Source organism: Mesoplodon mirus (genome assembly GCF_964341445.2).
Source record: "Mesoplodon mirus genome assembly, chromosome: 2".
NCBI classification, from domain to species: Eukaryota; Metazoa; Chordata; class Mammalia; order Artiodactyla; family Ziphiidae; genus Mesoplodon; species Mesoplodon mirus.
The window spans coordinates 127637479-127654427 of NC_138977.1; the positions used below are offsets into that span (position 1 = coordinate 127637479).

The 16949-nt window shown below is 41.9% G+C and overlaps 1 protein-coding gene across 2 annotated transcripts in view; it reads right to left on the bottom strand.

Moving 5' to 3' along the window:
- The window catches only part of KIAA0232, a 93109-nt gene that overhangs the window by 22635 nt on the left and 53525 nt on the right, over positions 1-16949 (bottom strand). For both annotated transcript variants that reach the window (XM_082611741.1, XM_082611742.1), the window contains exon 3: positions 10920-11057. In XM_082611741.1, the coding sequence (XP_082467867.1) occupies positions 10920-11057 (138 nt within the window). The remainder of the gene's footprint in view (positions 1-10919; positions 11058-16949) is intronic.

Here is a 16949-nt window from a genome sequence, read left to right on the forward strand (position 1 = left end):
TACATAGTTTGAGCAGCAAGAAAGATTACAATGAAAACAGCTAATTGTAAACATTGATAGTTACAGTCTATCCACATCATATCACAGCTTTTAACAGGAGACAGGACAAAAGAAGAAAGGGAAATGGGCCAGAGGAGAGCTGTCCTTTCCTTAAAAACTCCTAAAAACCATGGCAGATATTAGTCATAAGCACAACTCTGACCACACAATTCCATCGGAAAGATTCTGCTTACCATAATGTTCAAGGTGTGATGAGTATGGCCGTTTTATTCCACTTCCTCCAGACCATGAACCTAACACCGGTGTCAGCTGACTCGTGGCTGCACGCTGGTCTGTACAGCAAGCCTGTGTCACTGTGTTTCTAAAGCCGGTGCCAGTCTCCAAGGCAGAACACCAAGCCCTAGGGATTGCTTATACGACTCCGCTCAATCCTCTGCAACGGCGGGCCACCTACTATTCTCCATAGAGCGCTCATTACAACGGTCACCAGATGTTACTTTTTATGCTTTGTCTTGGAAATCACTTCCAAGCAACTGTAAAATTTAGCTGTTCTGGATAGTAATGCAGCTTAGAAGTATATACATTTGCTCTCATATATAAATGGAAAATAGACAACACGCTTAGTCCTTAACCCTGTACACAAGAGCAAGCTCTACCGACCCCGCTTCTGTCTTCCTTCCTTGATTCCTGAAGCATCATAATTGTATTTTTTCAAAAAAGTCATGAGACCACTGGGTTATCATAACAGCAAACCGAGCAACAAAAACGGGTGTCAGAAGCAGCACTGGACCCTGTCATCTCCTGGCAGGCATTCTGAAGTGTCGATTTGGTGCTGTTAATGAGAAACTTTATCCATTTTCCCAACTATGATATTAAGTACTAGATAATTTTATTAATCGTATTTTAACAGTGTACCATATCCACGAGGGCATTCAAGAATACGGAGAGCCTGCAGTACATTATACTCATATCTTAGTGACAGCTCTAAGGGGAAACAATGCCGTAGGTGAAAAAACACTAACATTCTACCACTTAACTCATGAACTGCTTTTCCCAGCTGTAAGATGGCTAATACCCACTTACCTCCCAGTACCAAACCAACATGAGAAACTGCTCTGCAGACCACAGGAGCACTCTAAAATTCAAGTTATGGTATCCAAATCTGAACAGCGGGGGGCGCACACACGGAGCCGGGCACTTTTCAGGAGATGTTCAATAAGCGGTGTTCCAGACGCACGACCATTCACTCGTGTACTTCCCACTCACTCACACAGCAAATGGTCAGGGCCCCCGACGGCCAGGGAGGACACCCGGAGAGATGAGCTCCCTACCCTCAGGGAGTTTACCCTTGAATAACTGTCACTTCTCACAGTTGGGAGATGGCCGGGGGCAATGTATCTGGGCCTGCATTCCTGCCTTGCCCATACTCACTGGGCAGTGGGGTGCAGCGCCACTCCTGGTCTCTGAACACCTCCCTCTCAAGATCCCCGAGGGTAAACTAAGGTGACGTGCGTGTGAGGCACCCCTCAGAGTGCCTGTCACATGGGTCACCTAAATACTGTGCCCCCTTCTAGACTATTGATACGTTTCTCACTTCCCAGGGTCTCATTTTTGGTTTCACTGCTTTTTAAAATGCCTTGAGTTTTGCTCTGGTTTGTTTGAGGGTGGAGGAGTAGGAAAGGTAACTGACCTGATCCAGATACCGCAAAGTCCTCTGGATTCTGCCGGGACTCCACAGTGCTGGCACTGCTGCCTCCCTCTCCTAGGCTACAGGGTGGAGCCAGACACTTTCGTGATGACGCAGCCCAGGTCAAACACTGCAGCTACTGTCCCACTGCTTCTGGGAAAGATTTTTTATTTGTTCCCTGATAAACTTCTATCATTTCCCATACCACAGCGTTTCCAATGCTTCTTCCCCCTCTCTGCGCTTCCCATCCTTCTCAACTACTGACCTTAATCATCAGCATCAAGGAAACAATGGCAATCTGACTTATTCTGCCTCATTCTCTCTCCTCTCCATAGTCAAAGGCTTCTGTAGCTATATTAATCATCTCAAAGGTTAATCTGTTATGGAGAACCCTTTGGGACTGGATATTGCCTAAATGCGTGACAGGCAGTTCCACACCAACCCTGTGATCATTAACCAATGTGGTACTCGGGGGCACTCAAGCGATCCATGCCACTGGGAGTCAAAAAGACATGGGTTTGAACTTCACCTCAGGGTTAGCCACATGACCCCCTTAAGCCAGTCACCTAGCAAAGCCTTACTTTTCACAGCTGGAAAATGGGAGCATACCAATGACACTTCCAAACAGCTGGGTTTTGAACTTCTTGTATTGGTCCCCTAATTTCTTTTTTCTTTCCTATTTGCCATTTCTTCTTTTTTTGGTTTTACCTCCTGTGAGATTTCCTCAGCTATACCTTCCAACCCTTCTGCTGAGTTCTTTCATTCCCATTATCATGTTTAGAATTTTCAAGAGATCATCTTGTCCCTTGGATTGCTTCTTCTTTGCAGCAACCTTTTCCTCAGAGAGAAATTCCCCAATCTTCAGAGTTCTAGCAGACAGGGAGAAGAAAGGGATGGGGATTCAACAATTTGCCAACTTTCATTTAGTCCCCAGTTTTTATTATGGTATCTCATGCTTTCTCTCAGAGGTGCCTGGAGTCCCAAGCCTGTCTGGTTTCCATCTGTCACGAAAGTACCTGTCAGGATGGGGAAAGCCTGGTACCCTCAGTGAGCCACAACTCCTGGCACTCACCCCTAGTATAGGCCCCTCCCCCAAATGTGCTAGGATTCCTCAGTGAGACACTAGCAAGTGTGATGCACGCCCTCTCGGAATGCTAACTCCCAGGCTCCATCTGCCATAGACAGAAGCCTAAGCGAGCCACACAGAGAAGGTCACAGCTCCTAGCTATCCCTCCTGAGGTGCCAGACAAGCTAAGAGAGCAATTTTGGATGTTCCGGTCCCAGCTACTAATGACTGCAACAGTATGAGACCTCAAACAAGACCAGCGGGGGCTTCCCTGGTGGCACAGTGGTTAATGCAGGTGACACGGGTTCGATCCCTGGCCCGGGAAGAACCCACATGCCGTGGAGCAGCTAAGCCCGTGCACCACAACTACTGAGCCTGCACCACTACTGAAGCCCACGTGCCTAGAGCTTGTGTTCTGCAACAAGAGAAGCCATGACAATGAGAAGCCTGTGCACTGCCAACGAAGAGTGGCCCCCGCTCGCTGCAGCTAGAGAAAGCCTGCACACAGCAACAAAGATCCAACACAGCCAAAAATAAAAACAAATAAATAAATTTATTAAACAAAAAAAACAAACAAAAGACCAGTGGGACTTCCCTAGAGGTCCAGTGGCTAAGACTCCGTGCTCCCAATGCAGGGGGGCCGGGTTCAATCCCTGGTCAGGGAACTAGATCCCACACGCCACAACTAAGACCCCGCATGCTGCAACTAAAAGATCCCACGTGCTGCAACTAAAAGATCCCGCACGCGCCAACTAAGACCCAGCACAGCCAAATAAATAAATATTAAAATATATATATAAATAGTTAAAAAAAAAAAAAAAAAAACAAGACCAGCAAAAGAACCTCCCAGCTGAGCCCTACCCAATCCACAGACCTGTTAAGTCAATAAAAGAGCACCAGTAAGACAACTGAGAATATATACCAGGGTTCATAAACTCATGTCTTCAGTGGCCAGGGAAGTAATACAAACGTGACAGCCAGGTATAACGCAATAGGAAGCAGTGGGGCACGTGGCTACGTGGATGGAATAAACATCCATGGCCTACAGCGATTTAAGGATAATTTTTAAACAAAAAATCCAAACAAACAAAAGGCTGTCTCTGCCAAGGCACCTGCATGAGGGCTGTGATTCCCATCCTTAAACACAGGAGGATCTACAAACATCTACCCAACGGCTTGCCTCCGGCTCTTATTTATATTCGCTCTCTAGAATGTGTTATAGAGGAGAAGGGAAGTATGCAATGGATAAATATTACTGCACACCTACTATAGGCCAAGGAGGCATATAAGAAAAGATAATCTTTCTGGTTAGGTCCATAGCTTTCATCAGATACGCAAGCCTGTGATGCTAAAATGGTGAAAAAAACAACTGACTTTAATGTAGCAGTCTGATGCCTAAGTATATACTCTAGAAAAGGCACTGTACATATGCACAAGGGTGGGAGCACAAGAACGGTCCTTGCTGTGTTCTTTATAACAATCAAAACCGGGAAACAACTGAAAGGTCCATTACCAGAAGAATAAATAGCTTTACAGTGTTACAATGGACATTTAGCAGTGAAGAGAAACTGTAAGATCATACTAGTAACATAGATAAATCTTTCAAAATGTTAACTAAAAGAAGTTACAAAATACAGAGTATGATACCATTCATATAAAGCTAACATGCAAAACAGTCACACCTTTGTGTATCCCCTCAAACAACATTTAGTAAAAGCATAACAATGTGCACGGGAGAGAGGAAAACCAAGTCCAGAGCACTGGTAACCTCAGAGAGAGACGGAGAGAAGCGCCACGAGGAAAGGGCACTTGCGGGTCTCAAGCTGTTTTCATGATTATATGTTTCTTAAGCCACGTACACAGGTGCTCACTGTCCTGGTCTCTGTCCCTCCCCGCGTCTGCCTTCCCGCCCTCACACACTCGGTCTGTCACACCCCACTCCATAACCCCCGCGTACGCCTCTTTTTATGCCCTTTTGCTCACCTCACCCTCAGATTTTTAGAGCAGCCCCTCCCACTTGTTTCCTGTTCCATACCCTCACTTTCAGCATTTAATAGTGTAGGAAATTTCCTATAAAAATCCCAACTTTCTACCTTTTCTAAAAAGAGAGAAGACCTGGAACCACCGGGATGGCATTTCCCACAGGCCAACCCGCTCCCCACCGCCTCATTCATTTAGCGTCCTACTCAGCCCCTGGAGACACGCCAGACGGCAAGCTCTGGCCAAACAAGCAAGTCGTCTACTGTTCAATCTCCTCCCCCAAACCACCCACCCCATCAACCCCAGACGCGCATATCCAACTGTGTTTTCAAAATCTCCACCGGCTCTCTCTCACAGGCATCTCACGTTCAAATCCTAGTTCACACTCATCCACCCACAAATTAATGCTTCTTCCCCTATTTCCTTTTCCTCAGTAAATGAAGATTCCTTTCTTGCAGTTGCTCAGCCCAAAAACCTTGGCTACCTTCTCTGACTCTGCCCTCTTCCTCCACCCTACATCCAATCTTGTCAGCTCTACCTTCAAAATACATTTAGAAACTAACAAGGCCTCGTCCTCATCGGTCTGCTGGACTAATAAGGTAATAATAGCTCCTTACCTGCTTTCTCTGCATCTGCCTCTGCCCCTCCCCATCTACCCTGCCTCGCCCCAACCCATCTACTCTTAAATGCAGCAGCCAGCAGCACCTTATCAGCATTTAAGTCAAGTTACATCACCCCTCTGCTCCAAACTCTCCAACTTTCGAGGCTTCTCAGAGGAAAAGCCAAAGCCCTCACAGCGGCCTACAGGCTTCCTTGAATACCCAGCTCTATCTATGCCCAAGGAGATAAGGCCTAGGCTTCCTCAGGCAGGGTTGGCTGTGACAACAGCAACTGTGAACATTCTTAGCTTTAATAACCACTGGCTTCTCAGGGGTCTGGCCTGTAGAGGGAGCACCGCGTCACCTCTTACAATGTAGACAGCGCACCCAGACGGGTACTGCACATATTTAAGGGCTCAGTAAATATTAGTTATCATCGTCTTGATGCTCATTATCCAGAATGGATAAGTTCAAACATCAGCATGCAAAGAAACAATGTATATGGTCAAAATTAACCTTGAAAGTAAATTGCCATAAATGACTTTACATGTTTTTTAATATACAACCCTGTACAACATATAAACATACATACGCAAAATATTGAGATGTACTATGTACTTTACTGGTGAAAAGAATTTTACTGGTGAACTTAGCTGAATGTGAAAATATGCTCAGTTGCAATAAGATTTCACTGTACCGAGGACATAAATCCTCTACAAGACTCTTTAAATAACCACAGATCAAGTCAGTTACCCAGGGTAAGTTGCAGTGCTGTTACTTTCAAGACTAAGTTAATTGAAATAAGTTATCATTGCATCCTAACTTTATTCCCCAAACAGGGCCTTGTTGAGTTTCTAATATTCTAACCATTCCCAAAATGGGAGATGAAATACTAGCTCTGATTCAGTTTTAAGTAGCTCAATAAAAATAAAACAGAAATATAACTGATTATTAAAAACAAAAACAAGGGCCTCCCTGGTGGCGCAGTGGTTGAGAGTCCGCCTGCCGATGCAGGGGATACGGGTTCGTGCCCCGGTCTGGGAGGATCCCATATGCCGCGGAGCGGCTGGGCCCGTGAGCCATGGCCGCTGGGCCTGCGCATCCGGAGCCTGTGCTCCGCAACGGGAGAGGCCACAACAGTGAGAGGCCCGCATACCGCAAAAAGAAAAAAAAAAAAACAATATGAAAAGCTCCAACTCTGAGGAAAGAGAAAACAGAACCAAGTAAACTTGAGGATTCAAAAAACAACAGTCGGGGGCCTCCCTGGTGGCGCAGTGGTTGAGAGTCCGCCTGCCGATGCAGGGGATACGGGTTCGTGCCCCGGTCTGGGAGGATCCCATATGCCGCGGAGCGGCTGGGCCTGTGAGCCATGGCCGCTAAGCCTGTGCGTCCGGAGCCTGTGCTCCGCAACGGGAGAGGCCACAACAGTGAGAGGCCCGCGTACAGCAAAAAAAAAAAAAAACAACAGTCGGCACAGTTCCACTTTTTATGTTTTTAAAAGGGAGAAAGGGAGGTGTGGATATATGTAACCACATCAGGCATGTGCCATGTCCACTGGTAACAGAAACAGAACAGCTTAGGATAACATCACGAAACTATAAAATGCCCACCTGGGGGAGGTCTGAGTGGCCTATTGCTGAGTCACAGCACCGTTCTTATTTACAGACCCCATTACTAACTGCACTCAAATCAAATGCAAACTGTTATAGCAAAAAATGAGTACCAGGGCTTCCCTGGTGGCGCAGTGGTTGAGAGTCTGCCTGCCAATGCAGGGGACATGGGTTCGTGCCCCAGTCCGGGAAGATCCCAAATGCCGCGGAGCGGCTGGGCCCGTGAGCCATGGCCGCTGAGCCTGCGCGTCCGGAGCCTGTGCTCCGCAACAGGAGAGGCCACAACAGTGAGAGGCCCGCGTACCGCAAAAAAAAAAAAAAAAAAAACAAAGAGTACCAGAGAATTCCATGTTATTTGCATGTGTAAACGAACAGTATTAGCAAAGGCAGTTTCAGCTGGGACTTAACAAACAACAAAGCCCATTAAAGGTCATGGTCCCCAACAGGAATAAACAATGGCTCACAGATGTTCACGGGCGTTGCCAAACTATCATCGATGTATAAAATTAAATTTGGACATAACTGAGTTTCCTTATAGTTTTGGTGACGTTTCTCAGATAAATATCGGGCTGAGCGGGTTCAGAGACGTGCTGAAATGTGGGTACAGCTTGATGCAAGGATTAAGCGGAAGCACAGCATCACACCACAGGGATGTAAAACTGCAGTCAGAGAAGTCAACCATTCTATTTAAACCATGGCGCAGCAAAGAGTCTGATAACTTTGGATGCTTTTACAGAAACAGCTAACATTGTAAATGTAACAGTCGCACATGCACACACGAAAGTAATGAGAAAAGAATTCATCTCACATGTAATGCAAAACATCACCTCTACCTACCTACCTAATATAGTGATAGCATCACCTATGTTACTGTCTTGTGATTACGTCATTAACATTTTAAGCAATTAGACTGTAAACCTGTTAATGGCTTTTGACTCTGATCAGTTAGTAGTGACTACAGAGAGCTGCACGAAGAAGGGGTCTAAGTTGGCATTAGAACTGGTGGGAAAGCAAAGCACAGAATCGCCAACATTACCATCCTCAGTATTTAGGGAATGAACAACACACCCACGTGCAAACATTCACTGTGGCAAAAATATAAGATAAAATAGAACTCTGCATTATAATTTCCTACATAGGGCCTTCTTTGCTCTCTTCTTTTCACTGAAGCCACCAGGCAGATTCTAGAAAAGAAAAACCAGCCTACAGTTCATAAGTGACCACAGTGAATCCTTTCCACTGGTACAGGCCATAGTTAGAGAGGGTTCTTTTCAACTTCTTTCCGTTGGCTCCCAAGAGCCAGGTGAGCTGTCTTAGGGGGCTGTGCACTGATGCACACACAGCAGGCGGCTTGGGACAGGGCTCCGGGGCTTGAGGACTTCCTACTTCCTTTTCATTCTGACCCAAGCACTCGGCTGAGCTCCTGGTGTATGACTGGCACATTCACTTCCTCAGCCGACTTTAATTTGGTAAGATTAAAAAAACAATCCTTATTAGGAAAAAGAATGCAATAATTTTTAATAAAATGACAAGGAAAGAGTTAGGACAAATATGCTTCATTGGGTTTGAAAACAAAAATCCCGCCTTTGACAGCCAGGCAAAGGAAAGCATTTTCTAAAGCAACAACTTAAAGAATCAAAGATCTGTGCAAGCCACTCTCCTCCCCTGCACTGTTTCTACCTGACACCAAGTTCTTTGTTGGCACACATCATGCTCAGCTAGGATGAATTACACACACTCAAAAAGCTGTCAGAGGAGAAGGGTCTTGCACTGCACACAACAAGGTGCCTGTGCTCCCCCTTTGCCCGCAGCTGATTTCAGCTGTCCTTGTTTTTCAGTCCACTTCACCATGAGTCGAAGGCTAGAGTCATTTCTCAGCAACTGTGGTCCAAAGCAGAAATAAGATCCTTTCCCAGATTGAAACTCCCTACTAATATTTTCCTCCCAACCATGACTCAGCAGTAGCTTTTTTGGATTTTGCTCAAAGAATTTACCTGAACTAACCTCTCACTTTTAAAAACCATCTCCATTTTCAATTCCTTTAAAAGCTCTGAAATCCTTTACCAATCCATTACCCCCTTCAGTGTCACACAGAAAACACCCTTTGGGTAACTATCCAACCACCCCCTTTTCTCTGAGGACTGCCCATCACTCAGCCCCTGCTGAAGGAGTGGACCTGCAGGCAACTCTGTCCCCTCGCCACAGCTTATCAAAGCACAGGTGGACAACTGGCGCAAGCCTAGCAAATCAGATTCTCCCTCAACTGAATGGGGCTGGGTACCAGACTTCAGCAGTCATGCTGGGCTGGGGCTAGAATGGTCATTTTTTCACCATGCGTGTGCCAAAGCAGAGAAAGCCAGACTTCAGGTAGAGAGGGAATGACCCAGAAGCACAGAGAGAAGCAAATGAGAGACTGTGGGTCATTAGAGAAAATGACTTCGGCTGCCAATCATTTGGTTCCCAGTTCAGGTCACTCCCCAGGCTGCTGCATTTCCAGCACTGGGTTTCAGTGAGATATCCCTGTAACCTTTATGTATATTTCCATTTTTTCTTAAACTAGGTTAATTATGTTCCTTCTCTTTGTAACAAAAAGGTACCCAAGATAACCACATGAGTGGTAACTTCCAAATTCCTATCCCATAGTCTATGAGGCAGCAGCTTCAAGAAATCAGAAGTTAAAAAAAAATCCAAGGGGTGAGGGAGAGGAAAACAGTGGGAAGGAGAAAAAGAAGGACTGGATGAAAGTGGAAGACTCTTTGGAAACTGAGGTTCAACTCAATTCAAGAGAAATGCAGTACCTTCTACACGACAGGCACTCACTCTGCTAGGCACCAGGAGATGCAAAGATGGGGAACTCACAGTCCTGGCATCCAAGGAGCATAGTCGTGAAGGGAAGACAGAAATGCACAACTGCATTTAGAATGTCAGGGTATGCACCAGGTACCATGGGCACAGGCCAGGGAGTCGGGCTCCCACAGACAACTCTGAGCAGGATGAGAACACACAGCTGAGGGAAGCACTGAACAAGCTTTCAAGGGCATGTGTGGTAGGTGGGAGACAAAATAGAACTTCTGCAGATTATCAAATGCAGCAAAGCTGGTTACCCCCAACATCAGACTGCTTGATAACTTAGGAAGGAAGTTTCTGCAGGTCGGAAGCTTCTCTACACATCTTGTATGAATCTTCTCAATTTAACTTTGAATTGTAAAGGTGCTTAAAGCACACTATCTCAAATAGCATGGTAAAAGTAAAATAATTTTCCAAGTAGTTATGATCTCAGAGATTTTATCTTATAGTGAGTAACAAAGAATAAGAATATTAATTTAAATAGGCGATTATGCTCTAAAACTATGTTGTTATTTCAGGATGCTGAAGGACATAAGAAATATTTTACATGAAACGTTAAAAGGTCACTAAAACAATCTTATAATATTTTCCTTAAAAGCAAACAAAAACTTATGAATCAAGCAAACATAGTGTTCTTAAATGTTAGAACTGCTTTCCCACTTCTAGCAATGTATCCAAAAAATATATATATACCATGGAAAAAGCCACACATGAAAATATTCTAGACAGCATAACAAAAAATCAAGAGCAATCTAAATATCCAGTAATAAAGAATATATTAGGTGGCTATTGGAATATTATTTGATGAAATATAACTTAGCCACTAAAAAGAATAAAGGTAATGTATCAGTAATAACAAAATGAAATATATGTTAAATGGGGAAAAATATATATAACATTTTATGTATTCTCCAATTACAATAGTACATAAAAAATATATTATATAAAACTCAATATATATAGAAAAATACTATAAAGGAAAACATGACAATGTTTACGTAATGGTGGTGAGATAATGAGTACTTTACTTTTCTAAGTTTTTTTGGTCAAGATGTGTTATCGGTAAACTTTTAAGACACACCACCTCCTTTTTTTCTCCCCTAAGTATTAGAAATCAAATGTAAACTTACTTCATCAGAAGCAGATCGAAGACACTGGACAGCAGCCTGTTTTTTCATTTCTTCTAGAGTTAGATCTGAGCACTTTTTCTTACTCTTTCCCCATTTCTTATAAGCTCCTTTTTCCCAGCCCAGGAAGATGTCATTCTCCTACAATAAGAATAGACGAGTTTCAATGATCAACGCTGAATAACAAGTTTCAAACACTTATTATTTCCCACATACTTACACATATATTCCCCTACCAAATTATTTTCATTCACAAATTGGTACACACTAATAAATTAAGAGACCATAGGACACTGTCAATCAGAACACTTCAGAATAATCCATTGTTTTGATATCTGTTACTGAAGTAATTATTATTTAGGATGTATGATCTCAATAAATCTGACCCATTTATATTTATAGAAAATGCTAATAAACTCATTCACATGTAAAGTCAAGTGTTATCCTTTAAATTTCAGTATAAATTCTAAACTATACACACAATTAAATGTCCTCTTTTCTGTACTTCCCACTCGTCAATAATGACTGTTCATGTTACCAGCAGATTTTTTTTTTTCCAGCCGCGCCACACGGCATACAGGATCCTAGCTCCCAGACCAGGAATTGAACCCGTGCCCCCTGCGGTTGAAGGGCAAAGTCCTAACCACTGGACCGCCAGGGAAGTCCCTAACTAGCAGATTTTAACATTTAACAGGTGAATGGTTCATTCCTATATCTTGCAGTCTAAAAAACAACAGATATAAAATATTTTATGTATTTTAAGTTTATTTTCCCCTTGATTATATATGCCTGTTATAAAAACTAAGGAAAATTAGAAAAGCAGGAAGAAAGCAAATTATCCACGATCCTACCACCCAGCGAAAATTATAACAATTTGGTCTGCTTCATTTGGTCTTTTTCACATGCTTTAAAAAAACACAATTGAATTCACACTATTTGTACAATTTTGTACTTAACTTATATTGTAAACATTACCCCCATGTTACTACAATTCTTTGGTTATACAATATTCCAAGATGTAGGTTTACTTTACCTCCCTAAACTGGGACTTGAGTATTTTTAATTGCTTTGCCACTTCATTTTGCCCTTCATTTGGTAAATTATTATTAAAACCAGTGGACAGACAAGGGGGGGAAAAGATTAGAAAGAAAGACAAAGGCAAAATTAAGAAAACTCCTTAGAAGAATATTTGGCCTACAGTAGGCCCTCAGGAAATAGATATGAATTAATGAATGAGATGGAAGAAAGGAAAAGCACAACGATAATAAATTCAAAAGATCTCTTGGATCAAATCATATACCATCAACTGTGTAGCCAATCTTTACTTCGATCAAATACAAAAAATTACTTTCATGCCACCAGATAAGAGTGGGAGGACCCCTCCCCTCTATACTCATCATAATTAACATACTTTTTACTTAATTTCTTGGGCATGTTTGCAGATCTCGTGAACCTGAAAAACATATTTGCTGGCTGAGTGGTGTCAATTCCATTTGCCAAGGGAAAATGTGCTTGATGGCCAAGTAAGAACTCTCAGTATATTTCCATTTATCTAATGTGTTTAGCTGGACAACACCTGAAACCTGACATTCCTTATCAGTGATATCTTCTGGAGATAGAGCTTGTCTTTTCACAGAAGCAGAAATAGAACCATAACAACGTAGATTTGAAGCTTCTGAAGACAGAGGAAAACGTTTTAATTTTCCTCTATTCACAGCGTATAAAACAAAGAAGGTAGAAAAGTTCTGTGTAATTACTGAAAACAGGACTCCTTTCTGTTTGAGTTGCTGAGACTAGCTTTCTCTTTACTCAGCATTATAAACATGTTTCTCTACTGAAGCTATATATATATATATTTAAAATATTTATTTATTTATTTATTTATATTTTGGCTGCGCCAGGTCTTAGTTATGGCATGCGAGATCTTTTAGTTGTGGCATGCAGGATCTAGTTCCCCAACCAGGGATTGAACCCAGGCCCCCCACGTTGGGAGCATGAAGTCCTACCCACTGGACCACCAGGGAAGTCCACTGGTGGTCCAGTAGTGGAAGTCCACTACTGCAGCTATATTAAAGTTCAGCAGGGTTAATAACACATTCAAAGGTCCAAATAAAGTTTTATTATACAGACAGAAGGGACTTTCAAAATTCACATGGACACACAGTCCTTCTGGAGGGCAGTTTGACAATACATATCAAATATCTTAAACATGCATATGTACTTTTGATCAATAATTCTACTTCCGGGAATTTAGCCTAAGGAAAAAAAATCACCGAAGTGTGCATAGATTTAGCTACAGTGATGTTGATCACATAGCTGTCAATAACAGCAAACATGTAGAAACAACCTAAATGTCAAATAAGGAGGACTTGGTTAATAAGTTATAATTCATCCAGGCAATTAGATATTACAACCATTAAAGAGATTATGAAGTGTATTTACTGACATGGGAAGCTACTCACAATATATATAAGAGAAGTAGTTTATACAACAGTATGATCTCATTTTTGGTTAAAATACACATGCACATGTCTGAGAGAAATGTACTAAGAGGCCACCAAGGAGCTTGTCTCTTGGTGAGCAGGAATAGGAATCTATAACTTTTCTTGTAACTAGGTCATACTCCTTTAACAGTTGAAAGTTTTTTTTAAAATGGAATACTCGTAAGTCAAGAAAAGAGAAATGAGAAGAGTTCCCGTAGCTCTTCACCTAGAACATGTGTCTGGCGCTCGCTTTGTTTGTCACATACCATAGAATTTGCTTTTTAAATATACAATTCAGTGGTTTTTAGTATAATTCACAGGGTTATGCAACAATCACCATTACCTTATTTTTTAAAATTAATTAATTTATTTATTTTTGGCTGCGTTGGGTCTTTGTTGCCTCACGCAGGCTTTCTCTAGTTAGGGCGAGCGGGGGCTACTCTTCATTGCGGTGCGCGGGCTTCTCATTGCGGCGGCTTCTCGTTTCAGAGTTTGGGCTCTAGGCACGCGGGCCTCAGTAGTTGTGGCTCGTGGGCTCAGTAGTCGTGGCTCACGGGCTCTAGAGCGCAGGCTCAGCAGTTGTGGCGCACAGGCTTAGCTGCTCCGCAGCATGTGGGATCTTCCCGGACTAGAGATCGAACCCGTGTCCCCTGCATTGGCAGGCGGATTCTTAACCACTGCGTCACCAGGGAAGTCCCACCATTACCTTATTTTGAAACATTTTTCATCACCCCAAAAAGAAGCCCCGTACCCACTAGCAGTTAATTCCCATTCCTCTCTCTCCCAAGTCACTGGTAACTACTAATCTGTTGTCTCTATAGATTTTCCTACGCTAGACATTTCATATAAATGGAATTATACAATCCATATCCTTTCCTGCCTGGCTTCTTTTGTTTAGTGTAACGTTTTAAAGGCTCATCCATGTTGTGGCATGTATCAGTACTTCATTCCCTTTTATGACTAAATAATATTTCACTGCATGGATGTACCACACTTTGTTTATCCATTCATCCACTGGATTGTTCTCACCTTTCGGCTATTGTGAATAATACTGCTGTGAACATTCATATACAAGTTTTTGTATGCACACATATTTTCAATCTTGTTGGGGATATACCTAGGAGTGGAATTGCTGGGTCACACAGTAACTCTATATTCAACCTTCTGAAGAGCTGCCAGACTATTCTTCAAAGCAGCTATACCATTTTAAAACCACACCAGAAGTATATGAGAATTCTAATTTCTCTACATCCTCACCAACATTTGTTATTGTCTGTGTTTTTTATTTTAGCCATCCTAGTGAGGATGAAGTGGTATCTCATCATTTTCCCTAATGATCAATGAAGTTAAGCATCTTTTAAGGTGCTTATTGGCCATTTGTATATCTTCTTTGGACAAATGTCTATTCAAATCTTTTGCCCATTTTTAAATTATCTATTCTGAATACACATCCCTATCAGATATAAATGATCTGCAAATATTTTATCTAATTCATTTTTTAAATATTTATTTATTTTCTTTATTATTATTATTTTGGCTGCGTCGGGTCTTTGTTGTGGTACATGGGACCTTCGCTGAGGCATGCAGGATCTTTTGTTGCGCGTGGGCTTCCTTCTAGTTGTGGCGTGTGGGTTTTCTCTCTCTAGTTGTGGCACGCTCTGTAGTTTGTGGCAGGCGGGCTCTCTAGTTAAGGCATGCAGGCTTAGTTGCCCCGCGGCATGTGGGATCTTAGTTCCCTGACCAGGGATTGAACCCAAGTCCCCTGCAATGGAAGGTGGATTTTTTACCACTGGACCACCAGGGAAGTCCCTATTTTATCTAATTCTATGGGTTGTCTTTTCACTTTCTTGATGATGTCCTTTGAAGTATAAAAGTTTTTCACTGTGATGAAGTTAATACACTGATATCTTCTTTGGCTGCTTACGCTTTGGTATCTAAGAAACCATTGCCTAATCCAAGTCATGAAGATTTACTTTTATGTTTTCTCCTACGTTTTATACTTTTAGCTCTTACATTTAGGTCTATAATCCATTTTGAGTTAATATTTGTATATGGTATGAGACAGGAGTCCAACTTCATTCTTTTACACGTGCGTATCCTGTTGTCCCAGCACCTTTTGTTAAAGACTATTCTTTCCCCCATTGAATCGTCTTGTTGGAAACTACAAAGGTTTATTTCTGAATTCTCAGTTCCATTACATACGGCCAGCCATATGTATGCCAGGATCAAACCACCTTGCTTACAGGAGCCTTGCAGTAAGTTTTAAAACTGGGAAGTGTTAGTCCTCCAACTTTGTTCTTCTTTTTTCAAATTCTTTTGGCTATTCTGGGTCCCATGCATTTCCGTATGAATTTTAGGATCAGTTGCCAATTTCTGCAACAAAGGTAGCTGGGATTTTGATAGGGATTGCCTTGAATCTGTAGGTCAGTTTGGGGAGCATTGCTATGTTAACAATATTAAGTCTTCTGATCATGAACATGGGATGTTTTTCCATTAGGTCTCTTTGATTTCTGTCAATGATGTTTTATAATTTTTAGTGTGCAAGTCTTACACTTCTTTCGTTAAATTTATTCCTACATATTTTATTCTTTTTCATACTATTGTAAATGGAATTTTCTTAATTTCATTCCTTAGGATTTTCTATACACAACACCACCTCAATATGTCAATAGAGATAGTTTTCGTTCTTCCTTTCCAATCTAGATGTCTTTTTTGGTTCTTACCTAACTACCCTGTTAATGCTGATTTTTAAGATTTTATGTATTTCATCTTTGAAAATGTCTTTACTGATATTAATCCACAGGCATGGGTTCAACGGAACAGATTAATTGCTTAGAAGGAATTTATAAAATTCTGTTAGCTTCTTCCCTTGATACGTGCCTTTTAGCATGTCATCATATTGCAGATCAATCACTCCCAAGTGAAAGTTAGGTGGGAGCTTCTCACTGAAGTTACACAGATTCTGAGATACAGACATTTCCTTTGCACTGTGTCAAGGTGTGAAAAATGCTGCTAGAACTGCAGTTTGACCTTGGACAACATATCCAGTGCAAATTTGTGTGGGAATGGAGATTTTGCTTCTTGTTTTAACTTTCGACATAATGAAAATGCATAAAGCAGCTTGACATTATCTGTGATTCAAACAACGTTAGCTGTTAGAATGACTTTACCACATTACAAATTTTGCTTATACGTGCTGCTTTGCCTTGCAATTTTAGGCTGAATTCATTAAGAAACACCATCAAGTCTATAGCAAAAGCTATACCACCACTAGCACACTAGATATATTTTTATGCATCCCTGCTCTTGCCACTTACTGTAGTTGAGAGCTCCCTTATTCTATTGTTTTCCGCCTTCGTGTACTGTGTGAATGTATTATGACTTATTCATTAACCATTAGCATTGAACTAATAATTAGACCTTAAAAGAACACAGTATAAAAAAGCTCAAGATATTTCTATTTTCTGTGCTATACTAATTAAAAGTCCACTTAGACATAAACATATAATATTACGCATGTGTCATATATTTACTAGCTAAACTCAGCAAA